At 55.1% G+C, this 18,310-nt stretch overlaps 2 protein-coding genes across 2 annotated transcripts; both read left to right on the top strand.

The window, feature by feature from the left end:
* The first annotated feature begins 101 nt into the window (after nucleotides 1–101).
* Nucleotides 102–10,949, top strand: UBE4A (ubiquitination factor E4A). The gene is made up of 19 exons (XM_044423690.1): nucleotides 102–469; nucleotides 1,152–1,328; nucleotides 1,966–2,078; nucleotides 2,562–2,714; nucleotides 2,801–2,960; nucleotides 3,082–3,284; nucleotides 3,566–3,757; nucleotides 4,094–4,427; nucleotides 4,582–4,708; nucleotides 5,195–5,502; nucleotides 5,734–5,866; nucleotides 6,424–6,611; nucleotides 6,995–7,095; nucleotides 7,190–7,303; nucleotides 7,969–8,143; nucleotides 8,228–8,408; nucleotides 8,868–9,015; nucleotides 9,405–9,562; nucleotides 10,170–10,949. Exons 1-19 carry the CDS (start codon nucleotides 349–351, stop codon nucleotides 10,300–10,302), a joined length of 3,219 nt encoding a protein of 1,072 aa, XP_044279625.1. The 5' UTR covers nucleotides 102–348; the 3' UTR covers nucleotides 10,303–10,949.
* Nucleotides 10,950–12,415: 1,466 nt separating this feature from the next.
* On the top strand, nucleotides 12,416–15,485 carry ATP5MG (ATP synthase membrane subunit g). The gene is made up of 3 exons (XM_044423695.1): nucleotides 12,416–12,574; nucleotides 13,875–14,035; nucleotides 15,323–15,485. Exons 1-3 carry the CDS (start codon nucleotides 12,511–12,513, stop codon nucleotides 15,419–15,421), a joined length of 324 nt encoding a protein of 107 aa, XP_044279630.1. The 5' UTR covers nucleotides 12,416–12,510; the 3' UTR covers nucleotides 15,422–15,485.
* Nucleotides 15,486–18,310: the final 2,825 nt, after the last annotated feature.

Raw genomic sequence — 18,310 nt, forward strand, 5'->3', positions numbered from 1 at the left:
GCGTCCCTCGGTGATGACGTCTGGCGCATCCACTGACGTCACGCGTTGCCAGGTGGACCGTCCGGGAAGTGGGGCCGGGGAGAAGCGCGGGGCGGCCTCTGGGTGTCTCTGCCGTTGCGGCCTGGGCCGGAGCAGCAGGCCTCACCGCGGGCGCCGCTCCGCTCCGCTCCGCTCCGCTCCGCTCCGCTCCCCTCCCCTCCGGCGCGGTCGGTCCCCGGCTGGCCGACCCGCCCGCCGACGCGAGTAGCCCTCGCCGTGCGGCCCCGAGCAGGCCTTCCCCGGCGTGGAGACGCGACCGTCGCCCTCGTCGCCCGCCCTCGATGGAGGAGGCGCTCGCCGGGCGCGGAAATGACCGACCACGAGAACAACAACAGCATCTCCAGCAACCCCTTCGCCGCCCTCTTCAGCTCCGTCGCCGACGCCAAGCAGTTCGCCGACATCCAGAGGCAGCAGCCCCCGCCGCCCGCAGGTGAGAGAGGCGGGCGGGCAGTCCTCCCCGGGGGAGCGGGCGCGGCGGAGCGGCTGCCACCCCCCCCCCCCCCCCCCGCACCCCCCCCCCCCCGCACCCACTCCCGTGTTAGGGAGTGCTTATTGGAAGCGATAACCACATTGGAGCCCGGAGGCTTGGCTCTAGGGCAGCAGGTTGAAAAACGGGTGCAAGGGTCGATTCGCTGATTAGCGGAAGGAGTAGCCGAAATCCAGCGGATACGAAAGTCCCCTCAACTCTATTCCCCCATATGGAAAGGCCTTGCTGCACTTCTCCAAACATGCCCACTTTTGCAAATTGCTGGAAGAGCAAAGATCGGGGCCACTGAGGCTGTCTTTCTACCTGCCCGGTTAGGTGTGCAGGTGCTCACTGTGACTGCTTAGGCATGATGCAGAGAGAAGGCAATGGCCTAAAAGTATTCAGTGGGAGTGACAGGCAGTCTCCACCTTTCCTCCAGAGGCAACAGCCCCTCTGTGATGTGTTCCTGAGTGTTCTTGCTGGTCACTTGTTGCCTGGCACCATGAAAAGCAGCTAGACCTGAGGTACCAACTATGATAGCAACCAACACTTTTTTCCAGACATTCAGCCTTTCTTTAGGGCAGGAGACAGACTAGACTGAGTTAGGCCAAACTAGGCTGCTTGCTGACCTGCTCTATTTCTCTAGTTGAGGAAACCTCAGCCAGCCAAGATGATTCTGACAACAGCGTGTCTGAGAGTTTGGATGACTGTGATTATTCAGTGGCTGAGATTAGCCGCTCCTTCCGTTCCCAGCAGGAGCTCTGTGAACAGCTCAATATCAATCACATGATCCAGAGGATCTTCCTGATCACGCTTGACAACAGTAAGTTTGGGGAGTGAGTTCTTGGCATCTGGGTTGGGAGGATCCCTGGCCCACTGGGATTCTTTGCATCCCAGCTGAGGCTGAGCTGCCACAGTGTGGTGGAGGCAACAAGGTTGCAGCTTCCGGGATCCATGCTGCCTGCTGTATAAGTTCCAGGAGGAGGAGGACAGCTGTTGGTCCAGTGCACTCTTCTTCCTTGCTTTTGGGCACCTTTATTGGCTGGCCAGTCCATTGCAAAGATCTAAAAGGTGGCCACTGAAATGGCAAAACATTTCAAGTTAGGATCACGATAAGGATCTAGTATGTCTTGCTGTGGCGCTGCTGCTTTGTGCTATCTCATCCGGCAGGGAGAAAGCCCTTGAAGCTCAGAGCCATCCATTTGTACAGTGGCGTGAAAGTTCCTCATGAGTGCTTTTGATTCCTCCCTTGTTTTATAACGTCCATGTTTCTTCAGGCATGCCATTGGCTTCAAGTAAAACTAAACATAGCTCTCCTTTCCCCCTCTTGCTCCAGAAGTCAGTTTCCTGGAAATATGGGTTGTTTTGGACGCCTGCCAGACCAGGAACCCTTGTGGGGAGGGGATTTGTATGGTTGAATTCTTGCTCAGTGTCACAGTTTGGTGCTTCCTAACCTGCAGGTGACCCCAATCTGAAAAGCGGTAATGGAATTCCTGCACGCTGTGTGTACCTGGAAGAGATGGCAGCAGATCTGGATGACCAGGACTGGCTGGACATGGAGAATGTGGAACAGGTAGCTCTGCATGTGTGGGTGCACACAGACTTACGCAGAGCTTTTCACCTAGGATGGGAATTTGGTGGGCCATCCGTGAGGCCCAGTGAAGGTCATCAGCAGGTGAAGGGAGCTAGCTTTGCTCTTCAGATCAGTCTGGTCTCAATGGCAGGGAAGGAACGTGGTGCTGAGTAAGACTGACTTGTAATGGGAGGACTCCTGCCTTCCCTCAGTAATGCTTGTGTGGCTTGCCTTCTAGAGCCACAGGCGTTGCTTTATCAGATTCCGCCTTAAGTCAGCCCCTCTGGCGTGATGGTATTGTGGTTCTCGGCTTGCAACTGATGAGTAGGATGACAGGTCGGCCACAGGGGTCGACCTCAAAGAGGTTGGGTCCCTTTGCATTGGAGCAAGTAATTATGAGTGAGGCATAATTGTGGGGATGGGGTGGGATGGAGGAGGAGAGGACCTTGTGCTGGGCATTTATGAGTTGGCTTGTCTCTTCAGGCACTCTTCACCCGACTTTTGCTCCCAGAGCCAGGAAATCACTTGATTCACATGACCTCAGCCATAATGCAGAATCTCTCGGCAGAACGAGATGCAGGGGAGAAACATATTCTTCGCTACCTCTTTGCCTGCTTCCAGAGGGCAAAGGAGGAGGTAAGTCCAGGCTCCCCGTGTCCGAGCCAGCCTGCCACCCTGCGCAGAGCATGCCAGAGACCAAGCGTGCTCCTCTGTCCTTGCAGGTTACCAAAGTACCAGAAAACCTGTTGCCCTTTGCATTGCGCTGCCGGAACCTGACTGTGTCCAACACTCGCACAGTCTTCCTCACCCCAGAGATCTATGTCAACCAGAATGTCTATGAGCAGCTTGTGGACTTGATGCTGGAGTCCCTGAGAGGAGCTTGTAAGTCGCGGAGGCAGAACTGGGCATCCCAGCTTGAGGATGTGAATGGGCTCCTACCCCTGGAGAGCCTCTCAAGGGGCTCCTTTTAAGCTCGTGTCCCTTCTTCTCTTCCCACACGCAGACTTTGAAGAGGTAGCTGAATTCCTGGAGGATGTCATAGAGGTCATCACCGTGGATGAGGAAGTGCGGACGTTTGAGGAGGTCATGGTGCCGGTCTTCGACATCCTCTTGGGGCGGATTCGAGAACTGCACCTTTGCCAGATTCTACTGCACTCCTATCTGGACATGCTGCTCTACTTCACGAGGCAGAAGGATATAGCCAGAGTGAGCAGCCCCCAGTCCACAGCAGGGCAGCAGCAGCCCAGCCATCCTCAGTGTCCGTTCCGGAGGTGGGGGGCTCTTGCTCACGGTCTGCATGCGGCACTTGCGCGAACGGAACGTTTTCTTCCTGATCTGCTGTGGCTGAACTATGCATTGGTTAAAGGAGGTTTTGGGGACAAAGCTCTGATTCCGTGGAACGGAAGGACAGGGGTGTATTTTGTTTTCCTGTACCTCAGTCTTTCTTTGTGGGTTTTCCTGGCTAGCAGTACCTTTTACTTCTATAGGTTTTTGTTGACTACATCCAGCCAAAGGACCCAACCAATGGTCAGTTGTACCAGAAGACTCTGCTTGGAGCTGTCCTGAGCATTTCATGCTTGCTGAAGACCCCAGGTGTGGTAGAGAACCATGGCTACTTTCTGAACCCCTCGCGGTCCAGCCCTCAGGAGATCAAGGTGCAGGAGTCCAACATTCATCAGGTGCATATCCATATTGTGGTGGGTGCGTGCGTGCTTGGGCAGCCGAGCCAGGCAGTCTTCGCAGTAGAGCTGGCAGGAGCAGGCAACGGTCACGCTCCTTGTAAAGCTCCAACCCTCTTACCTGATGGTAACCCTCACCCCCCGCCCCGGTAAGATTACTTTTGGTGTTAGTAAGGGGTCTGGGGCAAAGACTGGACCCAGAGAGTCTGGTAAGTGATAAAAATGCTGAAATCTGGGAGGAAGGGGTTAGAGCTTAATGATACCACACATGAAGAAGATCCCAGGAGCCTTTGTGCACATGTACACACGTTTAGATTTCTGGTGTCTTGGTAACAGTTCATGACTCAGTTCCATGAGAAGATCTACCAGATGCTGAAGAACCTGCTGCAGCTGTCGCCACAGACCAAACACCAGATCCTATCCTGGCTTGGGAACTGCCTCCATGCCAATGCAGGCCGCACCAAAATCTGGGCTAACCAGATGCCGGAGATCTTCTTCCAGATGTATGCCTCGGATGCTTTCTTCCTGAACTTGGGAGCTGCCCTCCTCCGGCTCTGCCAGCCCTTCTGCAAGCCCCGATCACCTCGACTTCTCACATTTGATCCCACCTACTGTGCTGTGAGGGAGCTGAATGAGGAAGAGCGGAAGAGCAGGAATGTGCACCTGAAAGGTGAGCCTTAAGGGCTCCCGCCAGATGCATGTGCTGGCCGGGCAGCTTGGGAAGGAGGCGGCAGCGAGCCCAGGCTGTGCAGGAGCTGGCATCCAGCTGGGAGGCATGACCCGATTGGATTGGTGCGGAAGCTTTCCCTTCAACTTTCTCTAAGGTTTGGACAAAGAAACCTGCTTGATCCCAGCTCTGACTGAGCAGGAGCCAGAATTTGCTCCCAGCTACAACCTGGTGACAGAGAACCTGGTGCTGACACAGTACAGCCTTCATTTAGGATTTCACAGGTATTGACGTGAGGAATTCCATCTGCTTGCAGGAATGGAAAATAATACCTTTTCTGCAGAAACGACAGCTTAGCTCTCTCGGCCTCTACGAGACTGAACTGGCAGAGCCGTGTGCAGCCTCCATAAGCTGAGATGAGCCAAGCGGCCTGCACAGGCTGTCCTGGCAGTGGGGCTCTCCTGGTTTGCTTGGGCAGGCATTGCTGGGGAAAGCGAATGACCCGCTGCATCGGAGAACCTGGGGGAGCAAGCCCAGCCCGAACAGCAGTCCAAAGGCTCCCTCAGTGGGCCTCTTCAAAGTAGCCCTCCAGATGAGACTGCAGCAGGGCTCTGGGGGCACATGCATGTGCCTGTCTCATTTGGAGAGGACTGGATGTGGACCTGGGAGACCCAAGGTCCCCAGCATGTATGTACTGGTGAATTCTGGGCTCCCCTCCTCTACATGCTATTATACGGACCCCTGTGCTTCACGTGTCTCTTTGTGCACAGGTTGCACGACCAGATGATCAAGCTCAACCAAAGCCTCCACCGCCTCCAGGTGGCCTGGCGAGAGGCTCAGCAGAGCTCCAGCCCTACAGCGGACAACCTTCGGGAGCAGTTTGAGCGCCTGATGACCATCTATCTCTCCACTAAAGCGGCCATGACGGAGCCACAGATGCTGCAGAACTGTCTCCACCTGCAGGTGTCCATGGCGGTTCTCCTGGCCCAGCTGGCCATTGGAAACAACGGGACCGAGCTGGCTGACTTGGTGTTCCCCTTGCCAGAGGTGGAGAACAGCATGCTGGCTTATGTCCCAGGTGACTGGTGCTGCCTCCAGCCCCGGGGAAGAGCCTTCCCTCCAAGCGGTGCTGGGTTTTCTCTCTCGAGCTCATTGGATTACAAGACTGCGGGCACTGGCCAGGTTGTGAGCATTTCCTCCTCCCGACCCAGGAAGAAATGGCTGCAGCCACGGGGAAGGGGAGGTGTGTCTGGTGCTTGGACCCAGTGCTCGAGGAGTAAGCGACTCATACGGGGCTTTCTGTCCACAGAATTCTTTGCTGATAACTTGGGTGACTTCTTCATCTTCCTGCGTCGCTTTGCCGACGACCTCCTGGAGACGTCTGCCAATTCCCTGGAGCACATTCTCCATTTTGTGACTATCTTCACTGGGGATGTTGACAGGTAACGGCCTCTCCAGACGCTTGGCCCACCAGGGGTCCCAGCAAGCACTCTGGCCAGTCCCCTGGGAATGGAATGGATTCTCGTAGACATTAAGGCAGGCAGGCAGGAAGGCCAGGCCCTGGGCTGTTCAGCCATCGTGGGCCGGGGCTGAGCTTGAAGGCCAGGCTGCACCGCTGCTCTGATGGCCTCCCTCTGTGTCCTCGAGCAGATTGTCGGAAGCATTCTTCCCTGGGCACCGTGGCCACAGGAGCATTGCCCAAAGGAGGCTTCAGCCAGCTTACTGTGGGCACGCAGCTGCTGGGAGGGGAAAGGGCAGCTTTTCACCTTTCTGCACTCGAGAGGCAGCTTGAGGACGCCAGTGTGAGCCAGGGAGACAGCCAGAGGCATGCGCTGGCCGTGGCATGTGCCCAGGGCTTCCAGCAGTGCCCACATTCTTCCCCAGGAGCCGTCTCCAAGCAGTTTGCAGGGGCACCTCTATGGCCCGTGGTTGTCTAAATGCGAAGGCAAGGAGAAGGGGCATCCTCGACGATCCCCCAAACCATTGAGCCTCATTGCAGGATGAAGAATCCACACCTGAGAGCCAAGCTGGCTGAAGTGCTGGAGGCCGTCATGCCCCACCTGGACCCAGTGCAGAACCCCCTTGTCTCGAGTGTCTTCCATCGCAAGCGCGTCTTCTGCTCCTACCAGCACGCTGCCTACTTGGCAGAGGCTCTGATCAAGGTCTTTGTGGACATTGAGTTCACGGGTAAGGCCTCACTCCAGCTCAGTTCTTTGCTAGGGTGCACTCCCGGGCTCTTGTGCAAGCAGCAGATGGCGCCACCTTTCTGCAGCATTTCTGCTGCTCTGGGCAGCCTCCCATTTCCGTGGCTGTGCAGCAGAGAGCTTGGTGTCCGTGGCAGCAGTGCTTGCCGGGGCAGGGGCGTCATCTGTGCCTGCATCCTGTCTCAGGTTCCTGAGCTTACCTGCAGAAAATGCAGAGAGTGGGTGAGAAGGGCCAGTGCTTTGCTTCCATTCCCTGGGCACAGAGGGGAGGCTTCAGAGGCAGGCCAGAGGGAGCCTTTTCCCTCCTTTCTTGGTTGTCTGGTTCATCTGGTCTGGACTTAAGCCTGCCTTCTTTCCACTGCTTAGGGGATCCACATCAGTTTGAGCAGAAGTTCAACTACCGCAGGCCCATGTACCCCATCCTCAGGTATATGTGGGGTACTGATTCTTACCGGGAAAGCATCAAGGTAAGGCTTGAGAGGGACACAAGCCCCCTGGGCCAGGGCAGAGATGGAGTTTGGGGTGTAAACCGCGCTCCCCCTCATCTTCTCCAACTTGCAGGCCCTGGCTGTCTATGCTTCAGAGAACCTGGAAGCCACAAGTCCCCCGCTCTTCTTGCGCTTTCTCAACCTGCTCATGAATGATGCTGTTTTCTTGTTGGATGAGGCAATACAGGTAAAGCATTTCTGGGGGAGCATGGAGGCAGCTGAGGAGGAAAGCGCAGCCCCAACCGCAGCCGTGAATCGAGTCCTGTTTGTTAGAGTGGCTGCTGAGGAATTCCTGTGTTCATTCCCGAGGGCAGGGCAGCAAATGGGATGGAAGAGTGGGGGTGGGGCTGATTAGGGCAACACGAGACAATCTGTCTTTTTTTCCTGAAAGTTTCTGGGACTGTTTTATGTGAGTGAACAGATCGTTGTAGGGTAGCTCAGGAAATGGAAGAAAGCTTCTGGGAGAGCGGCTGTGCTAGCCAGCCAATTTACGTGGTTTTATCTGTTATGTTTCTGGGATTTAGCCCCCCCCCCCCCCGGTCTGTGGGAACGCTCTCCTCCACTCACTGGGTGTCTCATTCGTTCCCTCTGCGCTCTTGTCCTTGCAATCTCCTGGTGTCCACTGGATGAGCTGAGAGGCTGTGCCTACCAGTCCCAGGTGAGGGAGGGGCAGCTGGCCGGGACTGCCCTGGGGCACTTCATCCTTGGACAAATGCTCCCCCATCACAGTGACTTCCCTGCCCCAACAGGGAGGGCTGAACTGTTGCAGCTGAGCTGGAGGACCACTGTGCACATTGCCAGCACAGGTGCCCTCACCCCCCCTCCCTTCCCTCTTTCCCCCGTTTTCTGCAGTACCTAAGTAAGATCAAGGTACAGCAGATCGAGAAGGACCGGGGCGAGTGGGACAACCTGTCCGCCGAGGCACGGCGTGAGAAAGAGGCCAGCTTGCAGATGTTTGGGCAGCTGGCTCGCTTCCACAACATCATGTCCAATGAGACCATTGGGACCCTGGCCTTCCTGACCTCAGGTAAAGGCAGTGTTCCGTCGAGCCGGGCGGGAGGCAGGGAGCCGGGCTGTGCAAGGGCTTTACTGAGACCTGCTTCCCTTGCAGAGATCAAGTCCCTCTTTGTGCACCCTTTTCTGGCCGAGCGCATCATCTCCATGCTGAACTATTTCCTGCAGCACCTGGTGGGCCCCAAAATGGGTGCCTTAAAGGTCAAAGACTTCAGCGAATTCGACTTCAAGCCCCAGCAACTTGTGTCCGACATCTGCACCATCTACCTGAACCTGGGGTATGTCATGTGGGTCAAACCCAGGTGGGCTGCTCAGGCTCCGAGGCAGGCAAGCCTGTTGGGGCCCAGCTGCTCCGCTTGCCCCTCCCAGAGGCAAGGCTGAATCGGCATGACTGTGGCGTGATGGGGTGGCAGCAGCTCCCATCCGTTGGGCTGAAAATAACCGGGAGAACACTCCAAAGCTGAAGCAGCTGCAGTGTTTGCAGGTGGCTCGAGGGCAAAGGAGCCACAGCTGAGCTAGGAAGAAGGGGGTTCTCCCAGGCGAGGTGTGCTAGTGCAGGTGTGAGAGAAAGAAAAGGGACAAAGGCACAGCTGACTGCTCTGCTCCGAAGGAGGCCCTGGAGAGCAGGCTGGCTGGCCAGCCTGGGCAGAAGACCTCGCTCGCTCACCGTTGGAGGAGGAGAAACCCGAGTGTGTGAATGGGCCAGAGATCTCCTTCAGCCCTCTCCTCTGTTGCAGGGATGAGGAGAACTTCTGTGCTACAGTGCCTAAGGATGGGCGATCGTATTCTCCAACTCTGTTTGCTCAGACAGTCCGAGTCCTGAAGAAGATTAACAAGCCTGGTGACATGATTGTGGCATTCACCACTCTGGCAGAGCGGATCAAGGTGAGGTGGGGTTCTGCGCCTGCCACTGCCTTCAGGGTCAGCACTCAGCTCTGTGGGCGGCCAGCCTGTTTGGGTTCCTTCTGCTGCTGTTAGTATTTCAAGGAGAGATGTCTGTGTCCTTCTGGTCAGTGATGAGACTGCCTGCCTAGTACGATTTGGAGGAGCTTTGAGCTCAGTACACTCATTAAGGCCCGCAGGGCAGCTGAGAGCCAAAGAGGCCAGCGAGCAGAATTAAGCATGAGAAGGACAGCAGGAACGGGAACAGGAGTCCTGACAGGTGCAGCAGGACCCGCCTGGGCTGGACAGCCGGTTTGCCATCGTGTACGGAGTGCTGAACAAGATGGACCTTCGGCCTGACCTAGCAGGGCTTTCCTTATGTTCTTATATAGTCCCTTGCAGACCGCCAGCAGCAGGAAGAGGAGACCTACGCTGATGCCTGTGATGAGTTCCTGGATCCCATTATGAGTACCTTAATGATGGACCCCGTGCTGCTGCCTTCCTCCAGGGTTACTGTGGACAGGTCAACCATTGCCAGGCACCTCTTGAGGTATTCCGAAAGATGGAGAGGGGAGGGATTTGAGGTTGGGCATCTGACACCTTCCTTGTTGAGGGGAGAACTTTTTGACCCACGTTCTCACACTTCCCTCTCCCTCTCTCACACACACACCCTCTTCCCCAGTTGCTTGATGTGCCCACACAGAGCTGCCCCTTTGCCTGCTGCAGTCAGCTCCATATGCGTTCACTGACATGAGCTGCTCCTGGTTGCTGCCAGGGGCTGCACAGGCTGCTGGTGGGGCAGGAAGGAGGTACGTTGCCAGAGCAACTAATTAGGCTTCTACAGCTGTGATTGGATAAAAAGCAAGCCTCCTTTCTGCCAGATGATTCCAGATCCTTTTTCTCTTTGTATACCTAGGTAAGTAGCCCTCAGCCTTCCGGGAGTTTTGGCCCTGGCTTAGCGTGGCCAGTGGGTGGGGGAAAGAGGTGACACAGGCCAAAACTTCTGGAGGGCTACGCATTGCCAGCCGCTGGGCACTTGCCAGCCCAAATGGCTAGGGAACCAGCCTCTCTGCAGTGATTGGGAGCATTCCCTCCTGCTCCCATTGAAGCCTCCAGCCGGCTTTCCCCTTGACCCTCTTCCCACTTCTTCCTTGCAGTGACCAGACTGACCCTTTCAATCGCAGCCCACTCACCATGGACCAGATCAGACCAAATATGGAACTGAAGGAGCGGATTCAGCAGTGGCTGGCAGAGAGGAAGAAGAAGGCGCAGCCTGGGGGGATGCCCTGACCGGGTGTGGCTGATGCTGCTGGGCCTCCGCTGCCCCCAGGGCGCTGGAGCAGGCGGCCCGGCCCTCATTAGGCACCAGTGGGGAAATTGGGCCAGGGCAGGAGCGCATCTCTAGCTCCTGCCTCTCTTCTTGCCCTCGGGACTTGGTCCTGCTGCCCCCTTGCCACTTGGATTTGCCTGCTGCCCTGGGCTTACAGCAGCTGCCGGCCTGAAAGCTCTTTCCAGACTGGTTTCCATTCTATTGTTGCAGCAGCTTTTGTGGCAGAAGCTTCTTTTCTGTTTAAGGTGAAAGCAGAAGCAGTGTCATCCTCTGTGGGCAGGGCTTGCTTTATGCAAATCCATCCTGACCTGTAAGTCAAATGCTCCTCAGAGGCAGAGCCGTCTTTGGGTGGAAGACGCCGTGGCAAAGAGGCTGGGCAGAGTCGTGCCATAGTATTTCCATTGCTCTCCCCGCCAGAGCCTGAGCTTACGGTCTCCAGGGCCTTTGTTCTTGCTAGTAGTGGCCACACCCTGGGCAAGCACTGCATACCTGTTCATGCAGGTGCCCTCTCAGTCCTGCCCACACTTTGCCTGCCGCATGTATGTATGCAGTGTGTATATAGTATAGCATTTACTGTAGATCAATAAATGTGTCCGTTGCCCATGTTTCACTGCTCCTGGTGTCTGCTGATCGGCCAGCGCTAGCCCTCCCTTCACTCTGCCACAGTAGCTGATACACTGGTGTACCTCTACCTGTTCAAGGTTCCATGTTGAGCTCTCAGCTTTACTGAAAGTGTAAAAACACACTCAAGAGACAGAGGGGTTGGGTGGCTCTCTTGTCCCTGTGCCCACCACTTTACCCTTGCTTCCATTGAATGTCATTTCCCATTTCTGCCTTTTCATGAATATTTAGATGCAGCCGCCTTATCAGCCAAGCATTTATGGGCAAGTGAGGTAGTAGTAGTCCTGCTCTCGATTCTTATCACCATGACCAGTTCCCTTCTCATCTTGTTTGACACACTCACAAAATGGTTGCTGGACAGGCTTATGCATTTATGAATGATAGCTGTGGTCAGTCTTTCCTGAGAAGGTGAAGTGGAACAGCTAAAAGAATATTGACTTGTCCTGCATCCTAGTAAAAGGCACAGGTGGTAGCTGTGCTTCAAAACCCACAGCTGAGCCAGGTGCTATGGTACAGGAGAGGCTGCCTATTGATAAAAAGGTTGCTTGGCAAACTAATGAGGCTCAGAAAAGTGTGCAAGTGAAACCTCCTCCTCCACTTTTCGCCCCAAAGGACACACCAGAGCCAATTGCACACCTCTGTCACTTGGGCCCATCTCTTCCCCCCGCAGCTTGCTTTTTCTGGGCACACTTGAAGAGTGGGCCAAGGTCTCCCTTCATGGTCTTGGAAGTAAATACGGTGTTGAAGGCCAGTTTCTCAATTCATTGCCCAAAATTGCAAGGGGGGTCCTTGCCAGGGGGCACTGGGGAGGGGTTGGCTGCTGATGGTCCCGCCATCCCCCAGTCCAGGACAGGCCATGGCCTGGGCTACCTGGCCTAGAAGGCGCCACTTGCGCAGCATGGCAGTCACCTGGCGCGGGCGGGGGGAGGCCGCTCTCCGCAGAGCTGCGCGGCCTCCTGCTGCGCCCCATGGCAGCGTGGACCCTGGACAGTCCGCGGGGCCCGAGGGCCTCACAGTGCCCCGCAGCGGGATTCGGCCCGAAAGCGGGGGCCGCTTCGGGGATGGCCCCTCCCGCCGTGGGTCCTGGGCTGCCACAAGGCGAACCCATTTGCCCCAGCGCCACTGCGTCCCGCGAATCGGCCAAGCGCGTCCCCGGTCCCGCCTGCGGGCTTCGGTGGACGGCCGGGCGGGCGGGCGGGCGGCCTACCGCACAACGGCGAGCACGAGCGGGCGCCGCTCCAAGGGCTCGCCAGGACCGGGCGGGGCCTGCGCTGTCGCGCAAGCGCCTCCCGTCCCGCTGCGCGCTCCCTGGCCCTGCCCGGGAGAGCGCCTGGAGCGGGCGGGCGTCTTCGGCAAACGCCTGCCTCGCACGCCACGCAGGCGGCGCCGGGGCCGCCCTTGCGCTGAGCGGGCGGAGGAGGACGCCGGCAGAGGCGGGGCAGCTCTGCGCGCGGGGTCCTCGCGGCGCGTCCGTGACCTTCAGGGGCCTTCGCCGAGCGTCTCCGGGCGCTCGCCGGTTGTCGCCTCCCCGCCGTCGCTGCCTCGGCATGGCGCAGGCCGCGCAGAAGCTGCTCAAGACCGTCACCACCAAGGGGCCGCAGCTCGTCCTCGGTGAGCGCCAAACGAGGCCCGGTGCCCGGCCGGCTTCCCGTGCCGCGATGGGCGGTTGGCCGAGGCCCGCTCGGCGCGCCGCTCCGCCGCGGCCGCCCCGTGCCCCTGGAGCAGGCGGCCCGGGACTGTGGGCGGAGGAGTGGTGGGGAAGCGGGGCCGCAAGCGGACGTGCGAGGAAGGCGGGCCTTGGCGAGCCTGCCGCCGAGCACCGGCCGCTTGCAGGTCGCTGCGGGCCCGCCCTTGCTCCGTGCAAAATGCCTGCGCTTCGCTTCCGTGCCCCGCGGTTCTGCTGCAGCCTCCCCGCCGCTGACAATTGAGAGCGCCGGGACGCTTAGGGACCGCGGCACAAGGCCCACCCAGGAGAGGAACGCGCTCCCTTCAAATGCATGCAGAGGGCTACTCTGGAGCAAGTGGGCCCTAGAGATGAATCATTATGACATCAGGCAAGGGCTGCCCGGAAGGAAGAGGAGGAAACTAAGTAGATAGGGCGGCTGCCTCTCCGCTGTCCCCTGCCTAGCGACGGCATGGGAGCTTGTAAGGCGTATTCAGTGGTCCTCAAGGCTTGCAATTAATATACTGAAACTCCCTTTTGGTTGGTGACTTCAGTGGAGCATTTGCTGTATGAGGCAGTCAGTGGAAAAGCACAGGCAATTCCTCAGCCCGAGGTGGTCAGCTGGCTGGTCAGTGTGCCAAATGGGTGCTTGAGCTGTGCCACTGATCTGTTTAGTGGTTTCCTCAAAGCAAACATGTGGCAAATGCTAACCCTGGACTGCCTTGGCTCTTACTTAGAGGCTCCCTTCAGTGCCACAGCACTGTCACAGGGGTGAACCTTCCCCTATTTTTTATAACCAGCACATCCACTTTCTGACCCTTTCTCATATAGTTGTTGCTATTCCTTTTACCTGTATAGTGAGATTTTTGAGTGATCATCGGTGGGTGTTCCTGTGCACTCAGGTGGGTTTTGCCATTGAATGTTGGAGTCTAAATAGATCTGTAGAAGCATGGAAAAACAATAGCTGTTTTCTTGTCATGATGTTTAAATGCTTAGAGTGGTGAGGCTTTGAAATATCTGTCAAACATTGGTTAATTAAAGGGTTCACAGTAGGATTGACCATGGAATCTAAATAGTCATGTATGTTGGTTAGTTCCTAAATGGAGAGCAGCCCTCTCACACACATACAGGGAAATGTGGTAGTGTTGCCAGTGGGGCCTCGAATCACCATGATGCAAAATACCTTTTGTCTGCCTCATGCATCTACTGCTTCTGCCCTGTATCACATCTCGCTTTTCTCTCTTCTAGATGCTGTCACTTATTCAAAGCCTCGGCTGGCCACTTTCTGGTACTATGCCAGGGTTGAGCTAGTTCCCCCAACTCCTGCTGAAATCCCTAAGGCCATTGATGGCATGAAATCCCTGGTGAAGGGCTTCCAGAGTGGCCGCCTGGCGCAACTCACAGTCAAGGTAACTGTAAGCTGGAAACATCACCTCATATGCTATGTATCTGTGAAAATCTACATCTGGTCATGCATAAAAATGAGTTCAACAAACACTATCAACCAAAAGACCTTCCAACAACATCATAAGTCTGAATACCAGATTAAAAGCAGATAGCTTAATTGGGAAGATTTACACTATCTGAATACTGATATTCCTGAGAAAGGAATGCAGGTGGTGCAGTGGTTTAAACTGGGCTGCTGGGCTGGTAGATTGAAAGGTCGCCAGTTTGAATCTGCACAACGGGGTGAGTTTCTGTTGCTTTATCCCAGCTCCTGCCAACCTTGCAGTTCGAAAGCATGCAAATGCAAGTAGAGAAAAAGGTGCCACTTCGGTGGGAAGGTGACAGCATTCCGTGCACTTCGGTGTTTAGTCATGCTGGCCACATGTCCACGGAGACCGTCTGCAGACAAACACTGGCTCCATCAGCTAAGAAACGGAGATGAGCACCGCCCCCTGGAGTCAGGCATGACTGGACTTCACATCAAGGGGAAACCTTTACCTGCACCTATACCTTTATTCCTGAGAAAATGCAGACTGAGCCATTAGCTGCATCAAGGGGGATTAGCTGTCTGCCAGGTTTAGCTGTAGTCCTTGCAGTGGTCACTTCCACAAGGAATGTGCTTCCACTGATGTTCCATCTGCCCCCCCACACCCACCAAGCAACTATCCAGATGAATAAGAAGTTGTTCCAAAGGTGTGTTGCACATTGTCATGGCAATAACTCCCCCCCTTTAAAAGCATCACAGGTTGTGTTAGCAAAGCTTCACATAGATCAGAGTTAGGCAGACTTGGAGGGTCTGGGATTCAGTTTTGCCCCCTTTGCAGGCCTCGCGTTCTGCAAATGCCAAAAATAGTGGAGGAGTGAATAAAAACAAAAAGGCACCCACAGCCGCTATGGAGTGCCAAATGGGTCAAAAATTCACTTGCCAGCAGCGTTGCAGGAAGCATGAGTGCCATTTTTGCAATACTAATTGTATTAGGGTGACCCTCAGTGCACTTCTTGTTGCTTCTTGTAAAGATTTGTGGGTCACAAGGTGAAACGTTCTGTTTCTTTGTCAGTCGTGTGGAGAAATTATGGGGGCAAATGTTTTGTAGCACCTTGAGCATATCATTGCAATATTTGTGTAAAGTACTATCACAGAACATAACAAGGTTTCTCGGACATTGCTTGTGGCTTCCAGGAATGATCAGGGAAATAACTTGCTACAGTGGCAAAAGTTGTAAAATGCTTTTTCTCCCTTTTTCTTTCAGGAAGCTCTGAGGAATGGTTTGGTGGCTACTGAGGTGCTGATGTGGTTTTACATTGGTGAGATCATAGGCAAAGGTGGCCTGATTGGATACAATGTCTGAAAGCCTTTCTGCTTTCGAGTCCTAATGGTGTCTTAAGATATTAAATTATGACACTGAGATGGAACTGTGGTAGTCTCTACTAATAATGTGCAAACCAAAGCAAAACCAGATGATGGTGACATAAAGGCTAACAAAGAGCCTGAAACTTCCACTCCTTCACCAACCCAAATGTGTTTATTTGGTTGTTTCCATAAACACATGAAAGAAAGTGTCTGTCTCCTAATAATCAGTGGAAGTATTTCTTGACAACCAGCCCTGTCCATAAAAGTGCTTTTGTGCCAGCTTGAGACTGTAGAAAATCCAGGCAATATTAAAGTCTAGGCTGTCTTACAGGCAGTGTCGTTCAGCTAGCCCAGGATCCCATGTCAGCAGGAAACAGTGAGCAGGTGGAATGATTCCCTCTTAAGCGCCGGTGCTTCGACACACTACAGCACTAGAGACTTCCTTGCAGAAGCCGTTCTTCTTGGTGAATGCCTCTACACCTTATACCTCCATCACACACTGGCGAATACAAATTATTTAGAATATAACTTAAAATAGTGCATATATTCCTAATTCTAAATTGTATTCAGTGAAAACTGTTCAACTCTCAATTACCCTTCACCGACAGCTTGCTCAAATTAGACTTTGGAAGTCTTTGTAGAACCTGAAGCGAATAGCCTTATTGGAGCTTTATGTAGTCAGGTATTTGAGGTAAGGCCAGCACTGAGGGGTCCTTGTTTGGATACCCTTCTTAAATCTTGAGCCGCTTTGTAAGATGAGCCTGTGTCTGAGAGAACAGCTTGTGTAGCCAAAGTTTTCAACTGGCTTTGACCAAATAGTACTGCAGCAATCCCCTAGCTGCTAGTGGACATAGCAGAGACCTTTCTGGATTCAGCAGATCAGTGTCACCATCCAAGTTAGTGGTTTCTTCCCTTAAAATATATGAACAAAAGCCTTGCTGGCTACCATGTAAAGTCCTTGGGAATTAACTGAACTTAAAAGGACTTTTGGGATTCTACACTACCTGGAACTGCTTTTAGCATGACCTCGTCATTGCAAACTATGGCCCAGAACCAGTGCCTGATGTAACTGCGAGCGGCACTATAGGCGACTTCCACACCTTTTCCACCAGCCTTCAGCCCTTGTTGGAAGCAGTGCAAGATGTGATGGGTGTTGATGACGGGGCTCAGCTGTTAATGGACAGCAGGCCTTACCAAGAGTTTCCTTTTGTGCACCATTAAATTGCAACGCAAAAGTAACAGTTGTCTGGAAAATTACACGCAGATTTCACTCTTCTCCAAACTGGAAGCCCTTGGGACAAATAAGCTGCAGCAGAAAGTTGTGGAACACATCCTTCCAGCAGGTAGCATTGCTGCCTGGGGAAAACGCCAAAATGCCACCCCTTGGCCAAAGCACGGCCCTCTGCATGGTGGCGCTTCCCAAGAAGGCATCCTTAGTAATCTTTCAGAATGTGCTGGTGACTTGAGCTCTGAGTTTTCAGTATCGCTTCCACATTCTCAGCATTGCCACCTACTGTCTTCCCTCCCTGTACTAAAATGCAGGTATTTTATCAATATCCATTTCTGCCATTCCAAGGATCGGAGGGCAGTAGGCAGTTCACAGAGGGATGGGCAGGCATGATGTCTTGCTTTGCCATCCTTGTTTGGAAACATAGTATTGAGTTTATTTTCTGAGCCATCAGGAATGAAAAGCTGGAGAGAGAATGTCTACAGTCCACTGTGCTTGCAATAGCATAATGTTCCAGTTTGCTGGACAAGAAGGAATTTTATCTTTTCAGCCCAGAAACCTAAATGCAGCCTTTAGGCACTGGTCCCACTTTGTAAAGTTTTGGGTAGCAAAGATGCCTGATGCAGAAAGACCTTCCAGCTGTCTGGGCTGCTGCCTCACTGGTGAGACACCTCTGCCATGGCTGCCATTTCCAACATGTGTGAGTGACCCTAAGTGGAAGTAATCCTAGCTAGTTGGAGTGAGGTAAGCAGTCCTTCCATTTGCAGCAAGCTCCCAGGAGCAGCAAGGCTTGCATTATCAACATGGGGGGAGGCTCTGCTGAACATCCACTCCTGGCTATTCTGTCGCACCCTAGAGAAATCCCCAGTGGGGAGGAAGCTATGAAAGCAGCAAAATAAGGCCTGCCTTCTGCTTGTGAGGTTTGGAGGAAATTGTTTTCTGGTCCTGTCTGTCTTGTGCATGCTGAAAAATAGTCTGGCTAAGTACAGGTGAGGAATCGTGCAGGACTTCACTGCAAGTCTTTCCCGGGTTACAAAGGTGTCATGATGGTCATGGAAAAACAGTCCGAGCTGCCCACGACAATGGGACGAGCTGCAGGCAGCAGCAGGCGCAGGGTGGGGGGGCCTTGCTGCATTCGGTGAGAGCGCCTGGTCCGGTGCCTGCTGGGCTCAGCCTGGCGCCCCCCTTTCAGCAACGGGGCAGGCCAGGTGCTCCCGGGCTAGCAGTGCTTCTCCCAAGTCCTCGGGGAACGCGGGGGTGGTGGCCCGGGGTCTTTGGAAGCCGGCGGGCACCCTCCCTCTGAGCAGCGGCATGGCTTAACAAAGGCGGCAGGAGCAGCGGGTCGCTTCCACCGGGTGAAGGGGGACGTGGCTGTGCGTGGCGGAAGGAGCGCCCCGCCGCAGGTGCGGGCAAGCTGGCGAGACCCGCCCGTCCAGGAGGCGAGAGGGGCCCCTTGCAGAGGCGCCCTATGCGGCAGCGGCCGGCCCTTCCTCGGCAGCTGCGTGTCCCGGGCACGTGGGAAGGGCTGCAGGCGCGCCGGTCCGGCCCCGGCCCCCGGTGCCGCAAAGCACGCGGCGGCTGCGCGCCCCGCGTGGCCCCCTGCCCCGCGCCCGCGCCCCCGCCCTCGCTCGGCATCTGCAGTCCGCGCGAGGCGCCGCC

Source organism: Varanus komodoensis, unplaced genomic scaffold (genome assembly GCF_004798865.1).
Source record: "Varanus komodoensis strain SLA01 unplaced genomic scaffold, ASM479886v1 scaffold146, whole genome shotgun sequence".
In the NCBI taxonomy this organism is placed as follows: domain Eukaryota; kingdom Metazoa; phylum Chordata; class Lepidosauria; order Squamata; family Varanidae; genus Varanus; species Varanus komodoensis.